This window comes from Coturnix japonica, chromosome 2 (genome assembly GCF_001577835.2).
Source record: "Coturnix japonica isolate 7356 chromosome 2, Coturnix japonica 2.1, whole genome shotgun sequence".
NCBI classification, from domain to species: domain Eukaryota; kingdom Metazoa; phylum Chordata; class Aves; order Galliformes; family Phasianidae; genus Coturnix; species Coturnix japonica.
In genome coordinates, this window is record NC_029517.1 from 99,141,762 (window position 1) to 99,158,503 (window position 16,742).

The 16,742-nt window shown below is 34.6% G+C and overlaps 1 protein-coding gene across 4 annotated transcripts in view; it reads right to left on the bottom strand.

The window, feature by feature from the left end:
- The window catches only part of ST18 (ST18 C2H2C-type zinc finger transcription factor), a 183,715-nt gene that overhangs the window by 63,943 nt on the left and 103,030 nt on the right, over positions 1-16,742 (bottom strand). For all 4 annotated transcript variants that reach the window (XM_032442722.1, XM_032442723.1, XM_032442724.1 and 1 more), the window contains 3 exons: positions 12,470-12,573; positions 5,916-5,970; positions 3,974-4,004 (listed from right to left, as the gene is read on the bottom strand). In XM_032442722.1, the coding sequence (XP_032298613.1) occupies positions 3,974-4,004; positions 5,916-5,970; positions 12,470-12,573 (190 nt within the window). The remainder of the gene's footprint in view (positions 1-3,973; positions 4,005-5,915; positions 5,971-12,469; positions 12,574-16,742) is intronic.

Sequence of the window (16,742 nt, forward strand, 5' to 3'; positions counted from 1 at the left end):
CTACATGCTGAAGAGGATGCCTGCGTGCTGAAGAACACAAAGGGTTTTCTGATATCAGATACCTCACAACGTGATGCTTGTGTGCTGAAGAAGAACATGAAGGTGTCTGCCATCAGATCCCTCACTACAGAAGTCCTGCTTGCTGATGGACTCTCCTGGACCTGCTACCTGAATCCTGCTGCCTGCTTCTGGACTTAACGCTGTGGCTTCTTCCTGCCACCCTCTTGCTGCCCAAGGCTGGCCACACTGCTGCTCCTCCCCACCCCTTCTCCCCCCTGTTTCTTTTGCCTCGGAGCATCAGAATGTCTTGCAGAGGGACCACTGCTGGACCTGGTGGTGACTATCCCCACTTTACGCAGTTCTTGCCTTTTTCTATCTTTTTTATCATCTGCATTCCATTCCCCATCACCCTAAATCATCCGTCCTTCCCTTCCCCATCTCCCTGATTAAGATTTGTAATAAACTGGTCAGACCAACATTGTTTCTTAATCTCACACCAGGTATACATATATTAAAGATCCTCTGCTCCCTCCTATAAATTGGAGTGAGACACCAAAGCACTGCATTCCTGTATGAAAAAGTACAAACCGTGTAGTTTGTAAGTAAATAATTGAGGCTGACAGGACTAACAGTTCTATACTGAAGTGTTATTACTGTTGTATTAGTTTAGTGTACTACACTTCAGTACTATAACCTATACAGTAGATAAAGGAAAAAAAAAATCTTATAAATCCAAACTGCTGACAACAATCACAGAATCATAGAATGGCCTGGGTTGAAATGATCATCTAGTTTAAACCCCTTTGCCATGGGCAGGGTCACCAACCACTAGACCAGGCTGCCTACAGGCACATCCAGCCTGGCCTTGAATGCCTTCAGGGATGAGGCATCCATAACCACTTTGGGAAGCCTGTTCTGGTGCATCACCATCCTATGAGTGAAAAACGTCCTCCTAATATCTAGCCTAAATCTCCCCTGACTGTTTAAAACCATTTCTCTTTGTCCTATCACCATCCACCTATGTAAACAGCTGTTCCCCTTCCTGTTTATACTCTCCCTTCAAGTACTGGAAGGCCACAATGAGGTCTCCCCAGAGCATTCTCTTCTGCAAGCTGAACAAGCCTAGTTCCCTCAACCTTTCTTCACAGGAGAGGTGCTCCAGCCCTCTGATCATCTTAGTGGCTGTCCTCCAGACCTGTTCCAAAAGCTTCGTCTTTCTTGTGCTGGGGGCCCTATTATGTATGAAGAAAATCCTATTACTTTAAAATTTGAAAACTTTCAAGGCATATCATTACATCAGAGCAAGTTTGACATTTGAATAGGGATAATGTTGTATATAGGTGATCAATAGGTGGAAGAAAAGTACTATATTATAGAAAGTCAGTGCGGTGCAAGAGAAATTTAATTATTTTACTCAGCAGAATAACAACTACAAGAAAAACAAAACACCTGGGCTATGAAAGTGTTATTTGTCTGAGAATTTAATTTTTAAGCAGAATGATGGTCATATTTCTCAGGAAAAGATGGATAATAGCAAAAAAATTAGTCAGATTTCTTGGTGAAGTTTTTGCTTCCCTAAAATCAATACTTTTAATTTTTTTTAGCATTGAATTCCACTAAGAATTCAAGCAAGTGTGCATCCCTTGAAATTTAGACGATGTACATTTTCATGCATTATTGAATTTAATTGATGATTGCAACTCTTTGTTTTACTTTAAATTTGTTTCATTCTCTACTTTTGTGAAATAAATTGAAGAATAAGAAAAAGCTAACAAATGCTCTAGAACCAATCACTGTTACAAAACTAATAATAATACAATACGAGCATGCAAGCTTATGTAGTGCCTTTCATGTGAAAGTATCCCAAGGCATTTGTAACAGAAACTCAATAAGGAGTGTAAAAGTGCTTTGTCAGATAGGATAAGCCAGGGGAAAAGGGGAAATTAATTATGCCTGGATTTAAATTTTTCAGCCAACACAGTGTTTAGAACCTTGGTCAGAAAAGACAGAAGTTCCAATATCAGTATCCAGGGACACAATAGACTATTTCATTCTTTAATTCTTGAGGAACTACAAATAGTTCTTCCATAATAATATAGGTATGAGTAATATGGATATGTTCATAGGCTACATTTTCAAAAGGCAGCTCTTGCCCCTCTAGCTTCATTTTTCATGCACAAATAAAGTCACAAAAGTCAATCACGTGTCTCTCATGACAGTAAAATTCATTTGACTGCGGAGATATACAATATGAAATTTTGTTTTGTAGAAATTGTAAACACCATGTTAGCGTCTGGACAATGACTTTTTGGGTGATTAGTTCAGTGTTTTAAACCACTGTATTTTCTTTTCAGATGCATTTCACACTACTGGCAGAAAAAGCAATCTGTGACATAGTAGTTCTTAAATAACAAGTATTTTATAAAAAGAAGCAAAATTGCTTAGGAAAACCTATATTAATTGATACTGAAAGAATTAAAGCTTCTCTGATGTTGCAGAAACTTGCACATCCTCTATTTTTCAAACATTTTTCTCTGAGGAACACATGGACCATACTCATTTTTGGATGACTGCCTCTTTGGATTAATGCATCCTTCTGGTGTGTAAATTAGGGATGAACAGAGGAGAAAGGAGAAGCACTAAATCTCAGGAAACTGAAGCTATACAGAAAAATGAGGTTCATCGTAGAGCTGAATGAGTGACTCACCATGAATAATTTATCTGAAAAGTTAACCTAAAATTGCACTTGCTGAAGATGTATAAAAAGATTACAATCTCTTCTTTTTTATTATAGAACAAAACTTTTAAATATCATATGCTCTGAAAGTAATGATTCCTATTTATTTCCATGAAATGACAACAGATACAAAGAGCACAATAACGTATTTGATAGCACAATTTCTAAGCTGCAAGTCTCTACTTTTCAGCATAGTCACCGCCATTAACTGTTTGGTCTCAATATACAGTAAGCATTAATTGATGTCAATAGGTGTAATTTTTTATTTTTTTAATTTTTTTTCTGCATGGAGGAATTCAGTGACACACCTTTGCTTCATCTGTACTTTCATGTCAGACACCATTCTGTGAGACTGTCCCGTTGCTGACAATTGTTGCACAGCAACAAGATGTAATGGGATACTGGTGGGAAGGTTCAACCTGTACTGCTATACCACCAACTGCCTCTTGACATAGTGGGCCAACATAATAAAATGGGAGACATTACTGTCAGACCAGCTCTCGTATTTCTTAACTGAAAAAAAAATCTTCTAAATATTTCATGCCCTATATTAAGAGAGAGTGGCATTCTGACAGATCTAATAAATCACGTGATGCTGGTTCTCCATTCCCTAAATGGAAGAATCCACAGATACATAGTTCAGATGTGTGCTAGTTCAAATTTTACTAGGATGGTGTATATATTCTTGTAGAATCTATAGTTTTGAGTGAAATGCCATTCTCTGCACAAATTTGAAAAGTAGTTTCTGCTGTTTCTAAAAAAATGTTGAAACTCAGTAAGTACTTGATGAAAAATGAGGATATTGAGAATTTTTACAGAAACAGACAGTCTATCAGTTTTATAAAAGCCATCCAATAAAACCATATAAATGTTTATGGCTCTTGGAATGTTCAGATGTTAAAATGCTATAGTTATTACATCAAAAATAAGACTGGAGGCTGATCATAAGCCATAAGTTTTTTTGTTGTGTGCCTTAACATATGCTACAGACAAAGACAACACACTGGAATCCTGCAAATTCTGCATCAGTTTTGATTATGCTTGCGTAATTACTGCTAACATTTTGCTTTTATTTTTGGTGTATTTAGAAGCGTATCTGCATAAGAACATTCTGTCAGAGCAAAGCTAAACCTCTGCATATCCTGGATTTTCTATTTCATAGCAATATCCTGGATATGAATTTATCAATAAAATCAGAAAGTAAAATTGGAAGAAAAAAATGACATAAGTTCTTACCTGAGCTCTTGAGCTATAGAGTCCACTTGAACTGTTAATAAAAGCAGAAGGAAAGAATGAATTAGTTTACATTTTCAGACTTGTGTTTTCTGCGACCTTGCACCTGCCTATCTGATGACTGAGGAACAGCTATCAAAACACAGGTGACTATTTCATGCTAACCACGGGATTGTAGCTACCAGTGGCAAATGTTAACTGAACATGTAATTCTCACAGTTATTTTAGGATGCAGGAAGCCTGAAACATAATCTTCAGTGAAAAACAAAAAACAAAAAAACAAAAAAAAAAAAAAAGAAAAAATAAATAGAAAGGATGGTGCATGTTTGTTGAAAGCATAAGAAATCTCTGCTCTTTCTGAATTTTAATTCAGTTTGGGAATGACTAAAGCTGTGTATTTACAAATACCTGCCCACACAAGAGTATACAGAATATTGGCAAAGTCATCAGGTGGTTCTCATGTTGCACAGGCAACTTTTGTGGAGTTTTTTAGCTTCTGGGAAAACATTCAAGACCTACTGGTTCACATACATGTGTGCATGTGTGTTAAAAATATAAAGAAAATCCATAAATTTTAAAAAGGTGTAAATATCTTCTTAAGTGAAAAGGAAGTGAAAATAGAATATTAAATCTTCTATTAAATTTGATTTGTCTGTTAGTTCAGAGACTCTTTTAATAGAGAAGATATACTTTAATATGGGGGTTTGAACAACTTCATTACTCAATAACTTTCTTATCCAGTAGCATAAGTCCTCTTTCTTGTACTTCTGGAATATGCATGTCTTTACTAAACTTTCAGAGAACCATTTTGAGGGATGCTTTGAAGATTTGATATTTTTATCAGTTTGTACTTATCACCTCATCTATGGGCAGTGGATAGCATTCCACCTCATATTCTCTGCCATTTTCTCAGTGGAGTCTAGTTGCACTCCTTTGGCCATTTGGATCTAGAGAATTAAGGCAAACTAAATTTTAATTTTTTCACTCTGACTACAGCTTCAAACTGAAGGCATGATATTAACAACTTAGAATTTCTGAGTTATGTTAGTTAATCAAAATAGTCTTTTTTGTTTGTTTGTTTGTTTCCCTCACAATAACAACAGTGCAAAATTTCCTTTAAATTCAGTTTGCAAGATGGAAACTTAGTGCTTCTTAAAACAGTCATAAGCAAAAATGCTTGCAGGGAAGGCAAATCTTTGACATTTATTTTTATGTGTCTCAATTTTTTCAATCATTATCGAGAGTCACAAAAAGTGTTATGTATTAATATAAAAAGTTATTCTCCTAAAAGGACTGTATTGTTAGTCAATCATGTTTTCCAGATGTTGAGATCATTAAGTGCCTGTTTATCTCTCAGTACTGCATTTCCATCTGTTCCTTACAAAAAGAGAGGAATAGCTGGGAAATACAACTCCGTCATAACTTTGTGGAATCAAGCACAAGTACCAGTTCTTTAAAAAAGCACAGGGTTCTCCCATATTGCGTACATTCACACATTTCGATTAAAGTAAATTTACTTCTGAAGCATTTACATGGGTAATTTACTGATAGCTAATGGCTATAGGCAGAAAAATATTCAGTTGGCTGAGACAAAGTTTTGTATGTCATTTTGAAAGAATCCATCCAATACTGTCTAACTTTACTCCCTATCGAATATCTATGTTTTCATATAAAAAACATAACCTTTATTTTCTTTAGAAATAGCTCAAAGAAAATAGTATACAGTAGGGTTGTTTTGGCTTTTTTTTTTTTTTTCTGCTTTACTTTAAGCAATAGCTAATAACATTATGCCTCTTAATGTCAGCAGTCTGTGTCCTGCATGGATTAAAAAAGCAACCCGAAGGAAGCAACACACTCTCTTACTGTACATTAGGGACTGTGCACAGAAGTATCATATTTCATGGTGTGCTGGGCACAGGGTCGTAGAATGTGCTTTCTAACTCACCCTTGGATCCTTTTGAGCGTGTGCGTAGCTTTTTATTTTCCCCATCTGCATCCATCTGTAATATTAACACAAAGTCTTTAATTCATTCCTTTTGCCATTGAGAAAAATAAATAAATAAATAAAACTCCAATGCTTTTTTTTTTTTTTCCCCACATTTCCATAGGCTAGACAGTAATAGAAAGAAGAATAATCATGCCTTATTAATCTTGTCAAAGAGATAAAAAGCCATCTGTGAATATCTAGTAAATACCTAGGAGATACCTTTAATGGCACAGATTTGTTTAATAAAGTGATGCTAATGAGTGACTCTTTAGGTTTAATGACAAGGTCTACAGGTGTTAGCTGAAGGTATAAGGTTAGAAGCAGCAATGTTGTGTGACTACTGCTTTCAACATCCACCTCCTGGAAGAATAAGTTCCAAAAACACAAGTTCCTACAGGCATCCTACATGACTGTTGTAACTGAAGCATATCAGAGAAGCTGCAATGGAACCTGTGTCTGACAACTTCATTGTCAGAGCATGAAATCCTCTTGCTTGAATGCTGACTACATCACATGTCCAGTTTGGGAGCACTTCACCACTTAATCATATCTTGTAGAACTTCTGGTGAAAGAAACTATTACAGATAAGTATGAGCCTTTGGGGGAACATAAGATCAGGTTTGTATTTCATATTAAAAAATAAAAATAATAATAACAACAACAAAAGATTAGCTGCAGCCATCAGATTTCTAACTGAAAAAAAGAGAGACCTTGCAAGAATGGCTGTTCGCATGACACTTTTGGCTACATCTAAACCAGCAGTGGAAATATGTACCTTCTGGTCTTGGATCTGGCCCAGACCCATAATTGTAGGGGCAGGTTTTCAATCCATGGATTTTATTACCAACCCCTGAAATTCAAACGGATTAAGATTTCATGAAGAGCTGCAATGGTATACAGCAGATTGTTTAACCATGTAATGTTGTGCATGTCCAGGGAGGTGTGTGGAAGAATCTGTCATGAGGAATTTTTGTCTAGGCAGAACAGCAGAAGCTCTGTAATTCTTTTTATTATTGTGGTAGTGTCTTACTACCTATCTTTGCTTTTAATCTCAGTTTCCCTGTTTGTGAAATGGTAATAATCCAACATTCCACAGATCAATATGCAGGTACGACTGCATGCATCAGCATCTGATTTATGTAACTCTTTCGGGTAATAGATAGCTAGACTCTGTGGATACAAGAAGTTGTCTATGCCGGACATCTGCAAATGTTTTCCTGCAAAAGGTGACAAGACAAAAAGTTATGTTGGCAGACCCTCTCCATTATTTTCTTTCTTTCTTTTTTTTTTTTTTTTTTCCTGAGGATCAGCAGTACTGATTTGCCCCACAGAGGGAACATGCAAGAAGCTGTTTGTGCCCTTTTCTATTCATAGACTTTGAAGATCTGGGGATGCTCTATTTTTAGCTTTATGTGACTCAGATAACTGAGATGTTCTGAAGGTTTAATATGAATGAGCATTGCAGAATATGACAAATTTGACCTGAGAATGAAAGAATAAAGTCAGCCTTGCTAGAGGTTAAAAAACAGTTCTCTATTTTCCTGTTGTTTTTTGTTTTATTTTTCCTTTTTGCTACTGCATGTGGCTTCGCATCATATATAACAACAGGAATCAAAATACCTATTTGTAAGAGAGAACACAAGTATTTGAAAAGGCCATTCATGTACTTGAAGAAGTCTAATTCTAGAACCCAGGTTAGTGATATCTGAAATGAAAGTACAAATTGATTGAAATGCATCTCAAACCCAGATAATGTTATCTTTTCTCTGTTTAAATTTACATCTGATGTTGATTATTAGCAGGAAAGTAACACAAGTGGCTTGTGTTTATGTAGTAGTGCTGCTGGCAGCCTTTACTTGTCACTATCCTTAAAACCTGGAGAGTGAGTTTTAGCAATGCGACTGCAATGGTAATGGGAAACATGGCTCTGTTCTCTGATGCTGAGTTGTGATTGAAGGCACTGACCTGCCATAGACTTATAATAGGGGAGCAGGTGTGGCAATGATGGACTTTAATTTCCTTTAATAAACCTTTTATGTGCCACACTTTTACTGCCATTCTATGCTCTCCAAGGTCCTGCACATAATAGGTTCATTACTTTTGATTACTATAGTCTATTGAGACAAACAACTCCAGAACACACTATATATTATGTTCAGTTAAACCAATATAGACTATTTATCCACTGTGCATTATTTCACCTGCAACTCTACAGACAAAATTAACAACAGCTCCTGTAAGCTAAAACTATTAAAACCACTGGTACTCCTTTGTCATCATTTCATAATAAATACCACACCAATCACAGTGCTGCTCTTTTAATTATGAAAGAGAAAGTGTTCGCTGCTTCTACTGAACAGCAGTTACTTTGGTCTAAATAGCATGTTACATTGTGATGAATATTTAAAAACTGCACAATGAGTGAAAACCAACAATAAAATAAATATAGGTGATTTTTCTATCGATTTTCTTTCCTTGCAATAATTTGAAATTATGAGAGATGCTTAATCAACTCAACTCTAAAATTTACTGTGCTGTTTAGCCCACTGCAAGCCACATATTAAACGAATCATCGTGTAAGAACTGCGTGAAAATAACTTTCTAAAGCCCATGCATCATTAGCATTAAACCCACAGAAAAATAATCAAATACAGTATGTCATAAAGATTCTCAAAATTTAAATACATTATTCCTTTTTAAATTTTTTTAATTTATTCCTTTTTTTTTTTTTTTTTTTCCCCAGAGTTTGCCTGACACCCTCTTATTCTTTTGATACGCATAGTGATTGTTTTACATGAAATTACAGCCACAGACAGTCAGCAAGAAGTACTGAAACTTTTAAAATATCCTTGGAGCAATGAAAGTGTTAAACTAAATAAGAAATTCTGCCTGAATTTTTATATGAGGCAATTGCTATCAGGATTTGAATTTGAGAGATATATCTTATTATTTCTGTGTACTGGAAAGACTGGATGGACTCTGGATCATGCTTCATGCTCTCAAATTCAAGGATGGTCAGCCTTCCCTACCAGCACACATGTTGTCTTGAGACAATCATAACAGATAGATTGTTCTTGTCTGTACAAGATCCATACATTATGTCTTCCTGTAAATGTTTTCATCTATCAGGATAATATCTAATTGATGTCTAGAATTTTTTTACTTGGAGCTGCATTCCCATATTTTTAGTGGCAATATTCACAAGCAGAACTATATCCAATAGTGATGATTAGTAATTCTATGAATAGTGAAACTAATTCCACTAAATCTTATAGCTAGATTCTATGATCTTATAAGTAGATTCTCTGATATGACAGGATTTAAATTCATCTAAGCACTTTCTTTTCAAATTGATTTGAAACTGGCTAATGGACTCAAAAGGAATTAGTGAGATATAATAGTCAGAAACACAGAGACAAAAAGAGAGTTAGCAGATATGTAGTCCTAAATCATTAGGAAAGTCAGCTAAGACATAAGTGCCCATCTCAGAGTTCCTTCAGTTGCACTATATTCCTGTGATTTAGAAATATGATGTCTAAATATGAATTTAGATGTCAATGCTGAATTCTTTACCTGAAAGCACATCCCAACAATTTTCACTGTTTATGAATGTTTTCTGTTTGATTTTGTGGATTTCAGTGTGATACTCCATCTCTTCTTCTTTCATTTGCAGTTGAGACAGAAGGCTAAGTCAGTAACTAGTCCCTAGTAAATGGACTGGAATCACGATATCACTAATTCTGCTTGGCTGAAGATTAACTTGCTATATGACTGCTACAGTGTGTTTGTATCCCCCAGATGAATTTAAAGGTGAAAAAGCAGCAATCAGACTTTCTCAGAAAACTATTTAAGAAGTTTCAGCTACAGAAACCAAATGTTATTTTTGCTCACTCTGCAATAAGAAGACTTGAGAGCAACACCTGAAAATACTTCCCTGATGGAGAGAATCAGGATTTGTCTCTAAGTTTCTTTTGCGTGTGTGTTCACATATGTGTGTACCGATACAAAGGAATCCAAGAGTATGACAGCTGAAACAGGACATGTACAATAAATGCTAATAATAATAATAACAGTAGCATAATTATTTCAATTTACTTGCATATTTTTAATTCTCAATTTTAGAAATGAAATTGTTACTTCTATCTTGGTAGGATAGCTTTACAGTACATTACTGTGAAATAAGTGATGCCATGAGGCTGATACATGTAAGTAAGAGCATTTTCTATTTTCTGCTCTGCTCTTTGGACAAGCATGGGTGATTTCACTTTCATGTTTCACATTCCTGGAGTGGCCACTTTCATTCTGTGTAAGTAAATGGCCAGTTTAATTAGAGGTAAGTTGTATAAAGTTGACATTTTCCTGGGATTCTCCAACAAAAAGTTATGTTTGATTTTCAAAATGAAACACAGAAAGTAACTTCTCAGTGGCAAAACTTTGCTGATTTTGAGAGTTCTGAAAAGACGAATAGTTTTTCTCTTCTTTCTTTTGTTGGTAATCTACATCTGTTTGTATAGAGATATTGTCTACATCTCTCGTTAGGATTATGAACTTTGTCAGAAAAAGAATGATGCCTTTTAAAGCACACATGTCCATCCTTAATTCTAAAATACAAGCCACAGACTTCAAAACTGAGGTCAGATACTGATGTGCACTGCAAATATCTCTATGCTGTACCCCAAGGTGACATGACACTGCGTGTTTCTCTTCTGACAACAGATAATACCAGTACGGCTTTTTTTTTTTTTTTTTTTTTTTTTTTCACTGCTTCTAGTAACTGCATTTTACTATTTCTTTTCAACAAGTTATTTAAGAATCTAACATGAATATTTAAGAATCTAAAAGGAAATATTGTCATTAAGGTGTGGGGTTTTTTTAGTATCATAAAGCAAAGGATATCCTACATCTTATATGGAAGCACAGAGCAGCATTTGTTTGTGTATGTATGTGCTAAGTGCATCTTTCTGCTACTCTAAGATAGCTTTTATTTTATTTTTATTAGGAAGAATTCACTAAAGACTGATAGTGAGAATTACAGAGCAAGAAGAAAATGGAAAGCAGAAATATAGCAAATTTTGGAAAAAGTTTATATCATCTGATTATTGGAAGTAAAAAAATAAATAAATAAAAAGTAAAAGATATGAAGACACAATTTTCAGGAACAGTGTTTGAGTTGTGGCTTAAAGTTACGTGTTCTTCTTTGCTTTTAATCACAACTTGATGCCCAGAAAGAAGAAAAACAAAGCAGGCGTTCTTTAGGACAAATACTGAAAACAAACCTTGTTATTTGACATCAATGAAACTACTTACATAACTTAGTCATCACAGTTTTATTTTTGAAACTTTTTTTTCAATTTACACAATTCTATTCTTAATTTCTATCAAGAGGAAGTTGAATGCCACAGAAACAATTAGTTCAAGTGTTTGTTTTTCAGAAATAAAATGAGTAAGTACATCTATTGAGTGCAAACCTTAAAGTGTAGTATCAACAACTGGCTGCGTGTTATACATAGTTTTGAAATGTAGATAATGTTTTAATGTTGAAATCACTACTTGAAAGCATGAAGTGGAAAAATAAACCATAAGTCAGAGACAAGCATGAATAACTTTGTAACAAGGATGATATATTTTGATTCTCAGTTCTGATTTCTGAGTTGTCACTGCTGTTGTATACTTCATCCATGCAACTTTGCACAACTGGCAGCGCTGAATATAAACCAAAGCCATATGTTTATGTCCTTTTGCCAAACGACTACAGCAAATAGTTCTATTATTCCCTTAGGTAACCAATGTGTGCCAAGTATTTCTATTAGTCTGCTTTACCAAGGCTTTAGAGGGCAGAGATATGGTATTATGAAATTAGGGACAACTGCTAGCTTTTCAAATTTAGAGAAAAAAATATATATAGTATAACATGGTGAAATGCAGCTTAGCATAAGATGATCACATTTTCTGGGGGCTTGTTTCCTGTGTTTTTATTTCCAATGCACTTTAATGCCGTGTCACTATTTACTGGGCTACTGTGTACTAAATATCATTTTTCTTCCTACTGATGAAAGTGTCAATATACAAACAAAAGAAAAAATAAAAGTATTACCTTGACACCTAAAAACCTCTCAGAAAATGTGTAGTAGAAAAATTAAATCAATGTGCATTCATAAAAAAAAATAAAATCACACACTATTCTTCAGATTGAATTTAAGCAATGTCTTATGAAAAATGTTTTTACTTTTGAATTAAAAAATTCCAAAGGTATTTGTGTTCTTGTTAGCATTTAGTTTTAAGAAACATAGTTCAGAAATTGAAAAAAACAGAATTTATACATATTTACAAAAGTTTTCATCTCTTTCAATATTTAATCATTTTTATACCTGATTCTTAAGATTACTGTTCTTAAAACAGCAGATACTGTAAAAGAAATACAGTCACAATGCACAACACACTACAAAGTAATCTAGTACATCTATGGAGAAGCATTTTGATTCAGATTCATTCTTTTAAAGAAGTTATCCCACCTTTGCGTGTTCCCAGGTGAAAATATTTGCAGATTCCAAAGGACCGGGTTCACTCTTCCCAAGATGTCTTGCCCAGTTTAACAGATAATCCTGAAATTCATTCTCTGAAAAAGAAAACATAATTAAAAAACAGCTATATTAAAGAAAACATAGATGAAATTCTTTTTAAATTAAACAAGCAAATAATATCTTTTTCTGGTTTTGTTTGTTTTATTATTATTATTTGTTCATGAAAAATGTGGCACAGGCACATGATGATTTTAAAAAGTAGAAATAATAAAAATTTACTCGTTTTGTGGTACTTTTAAAATGTGGCTTATGCTCTCTTCAATACTTTTTCACTTAGACCTTTAGTTTTTCTTAATATACATACAGAAAACCACAGTTTCTATGTAGAAATCCAAACTCAGATATTTTTTTCTGCATCAGTACACTATCAACTGAGTACAATGGTTTGCCACATGGTATGAAACAAATGATAAGCCCTCTAAAATATTTCAATAATTATGGAAATAAAACCACTGAATTTTTTAGAATCTATGTATTTTGCTTTGAATACCAATGTTTAAAGTTGGATGGACTGACCACATTCTCGCTGTAACCAAATACGGGATGTCTTTGACTTTTCGCCATTCTTAATATTTATTATTTTCTATAAGGAAACTCCCACTAAACTAACAATAGTGATGAGAGAAAAACGGCTAAATTTTTTATCTGATAACCTTGCATTTAGAAATAAGGAATAACCACACCATTCAAAAACTTAAAGAAAGTTGAATGCACCTGCAACTTGATCAAATTTGTCTGTAATTATTTATTACACAGAGACTTTATATTATTATCTCTCCTGCCATCAGTAATCAAATTCCAAAATTTTACTTTTACTTGCAATTTTGTGTGTAGCTTTCAAATAGCATCCAGTGTACTTAGTAAGATTTATCTAATTCATTCTATCTATTCCACTCATAGACTAATGAGAAAGTTTGCAGATGAACTTCTGGAACTTCAAGGTGAAACTTTAACTATTTGTTTAATTATATCCAATGAAGTTTTGTCAACAAAACTTGTAATTTTGCATTTCTGAAATTGGAAAGCCTCACTTTAAATGTATTCTCAGGCAGGCAACAACTTAGCGAGTGGCTAAATTCAGCTTGAGTCCCAATAGATAGAATATTATTTGAATCCCATCAATAACTTTTAATTAAAATAAATAAGCTTTTACCAAGTACAAAGCAGACAACAGATGCAACATGACGAAAAGGGAAGAAAAAACAGAACAAAACAGCCTAGTACTGAGGAGATTTTTAAAGCTGTTTTTTTAGCCAATATGTTGCCAGAAAATGAAGCTGCTCACCCTCAAAGCCCTCTTTCCCCATTTTTTTCAGTGTTCACAAGAAAAAGAAGGGGAAAAAAAGCAACACAAAAGGAGTATTAAAACTATCACTGTCTACTTGCCTTGTCTTCTCTTGTTTCAAAATACACTAACTCTAAAACAAAAAAATCTCTTAGAATAGCTACAGTGGTGAACAAGTCACTTTCCAAGGACTAAAACTTTGGTTTTGGCAGGTTTTGGTCTAAAATCCTATCATGTTATGCATTTATTAGCAATATACTTTTCATTTATTTTCTCAAAGATTGCCAATAAAGAACTAAATCACATAAGGGAGTAGCTGTAAACCCTTTGACTTCCCTAATGTCAAACTCATTAGCATCCGAATAACCACACAGCAGCACATCATCTGCACAATTGCAATTTTTTACTACTTTTAATAGCGTTTCTCAAAGGGCTCATTTTCAACTTTCTTCAGTGGTTTGTTGGTTCTCTGGGGAAAAGGAGCTTCCTGACGCTCACAGCTTCCACTCAACAACCAGGCCGTTTGCTGTCAGAAGCATCAGCCCTCTGCCCTAACCCCATCTGCTGTCTCTCATCCTAAGGGAGTGAGAGTTAAGACAGCACAGCTGAGATCCACTTGGAAAAGTGCACAAAGGACAGGAAAATATACAGAACTTTTTGCATTTAACTTTACATAATTGACTAATACACTGAAAGTACTCTTTTTAAGAAAATGAGTGTGGGATAGGTCAGGACTGGACAGGACAGTTTAAAATTGTGCTGGAAAACTACATGCAAAAGTGCCATTTGCAGTTTTACTCCCATCTGCCTTGTATACAACATCATCAGCTATCTATCTTTGAAAAGCAAAGCATTATAGTAGGACAAAAGCAAGACTTTATATAAAGCAAAAACTTGACCTTTCTTCTGTGTTTAACTAAAGCAGAAGTTACTGGTTAATAAGAGTAAATATGCTATTTACTCTTTCTTTCACAGTGTGCTGGCAACCATACAGCTGATTCGTGGGTGAGTACCCAGATTTTAAGATATGTTTCATAAAAACTCTAATACAATATCATTCATCTGTCATGTTATAAACAGGTTGTGTTAGATTATTCTGTGTCATGGGATGTGACATACCCCAAATGGAATATAAACTGCATGTCATCCCTGTCCACACACCAAGAAGCAACATACTTTTCAAGTACAATGCAGGAATATGATGCTTCAGATATCAAACAAATTCATTTTGGAAAAGTTGGTTCTGATTTACATCTAAATCTCATACAATATATTATTGAATAATGCTTTTTTAAAGTATATTTTATCCATTATAAAATTGTACATGGGCCAAATTTTGAGGAATATCAAAGAATGGAAAGGAGAGAGCATTGCAGTGGATGCAATGAGGACTGTAAAATGAAGATCTCATGCTCAAGAGTCCACAAAAATCGTCTGTCTAGGCTACTGGAAGTTCTGATGATAGGACTATTGTTAGTGGTTATCATACAAAAATAATTAATGTCAATCAAGGTTCTTTAGAGGGATCCTTCCCCTTAGGACCATTCATACACTGATGTAGGCTCAAATTTTATGGTGTGCATGAATTCATTTACCTATTTTAATAAAGAATTGGGAAAGAAAGAAAGAAAAATACCTGTGATTTACAGATGATAACCATTGCCTATTCTTCAGCTCTTTTGCAGGTTGAGGGAGGTGAATGTCCCCCTCTAGTTCAAACAACACCTCATTTCTAGAATGACAAACTTGATAAACCCACAGAATCAGAGTTATTTGATTTGTCAGTGTAATGATTCAGCGAAGTCACCTGGAATCTTTGCAATTCATTCTTTGGTTCATAGCTATTTCTAGTGCAATGTGATTTTGTACTGATTCTGAAGTGTTAGCCTACTATGATCCATGAGTAATACCAGGATACTGATGTGAATCACGATTTGGGTCCTGATAAAATTTCCAACAAATGAAATTGATTTTCTCTCATATATCACATCACTAGTTGATGTATTAAAGATATGAGAATGAACACACAGAAGTTTATGATTTGTTAAGTGAGAATGGAAGTAGCAACTAAGGCAACAAATGAAATGGGCTCACCACTATGACCTCCAAAGATTTTTTTGTGTTTCTACAGGAACAATTATTTCTCCTTCTCAATATATAATATTTAGTATTTGAGAAAATATCTGAAAACTAAAGGTGCCACTGCAAAAAGAAAAATATATATTGTGCTCTTGACTGCAGTCATATCTTTATCCTGTGCATGCTGAAGTACATAACTTTACACATTAAGTTCTACTCAGATTTATGGGTCATCTCAGTGAGACACTTAAACACAGGTGTAATGTTCAGCACATAAGTAAACATCAGCCTTCTGATGCAGTAGACTGACTACTGGAGTAAACGTGGGAAACCTTGGAAATCAGAAGGCAACTACTTGGACATGTGTGGGTTTTTTTTTAATGGTTTGAGCTTCAGAAAGCAATTTCCTTAGGGCAATGTACTCCTCTTTACACTTGTTTTATTGAGTGTGCAGGTGTACCGGGATGTGAAACGGGACTGTAGATGCTTATAGACTTGAATTTCCTTTCCCAACCATAAGAGTAAACTTTATCTCACTTACTTCTACCCTGAGATGCACAGGAGGTCATATGAAATACAGCCTTATAATACTTGTGGTTGTTCTTCCATTACCTGTAAAAATACACCTTTTGCATCCATCCTCTGTTTTAAACATGGCAGTAATTTCAATGCCATGTGCAAGATTGTATTTCACCTTGCAGAATGGTTTAACTTTCACCTGATTTAAGCAACAAACTATCCCTCAAAGATGCCCGAGGCTTTTCTGTAATTAACATAACTGCTTTTAGATGCTATTCATGACTGATAATTCCAACACCTTGTGAAAAAAAAAAAAAAAAA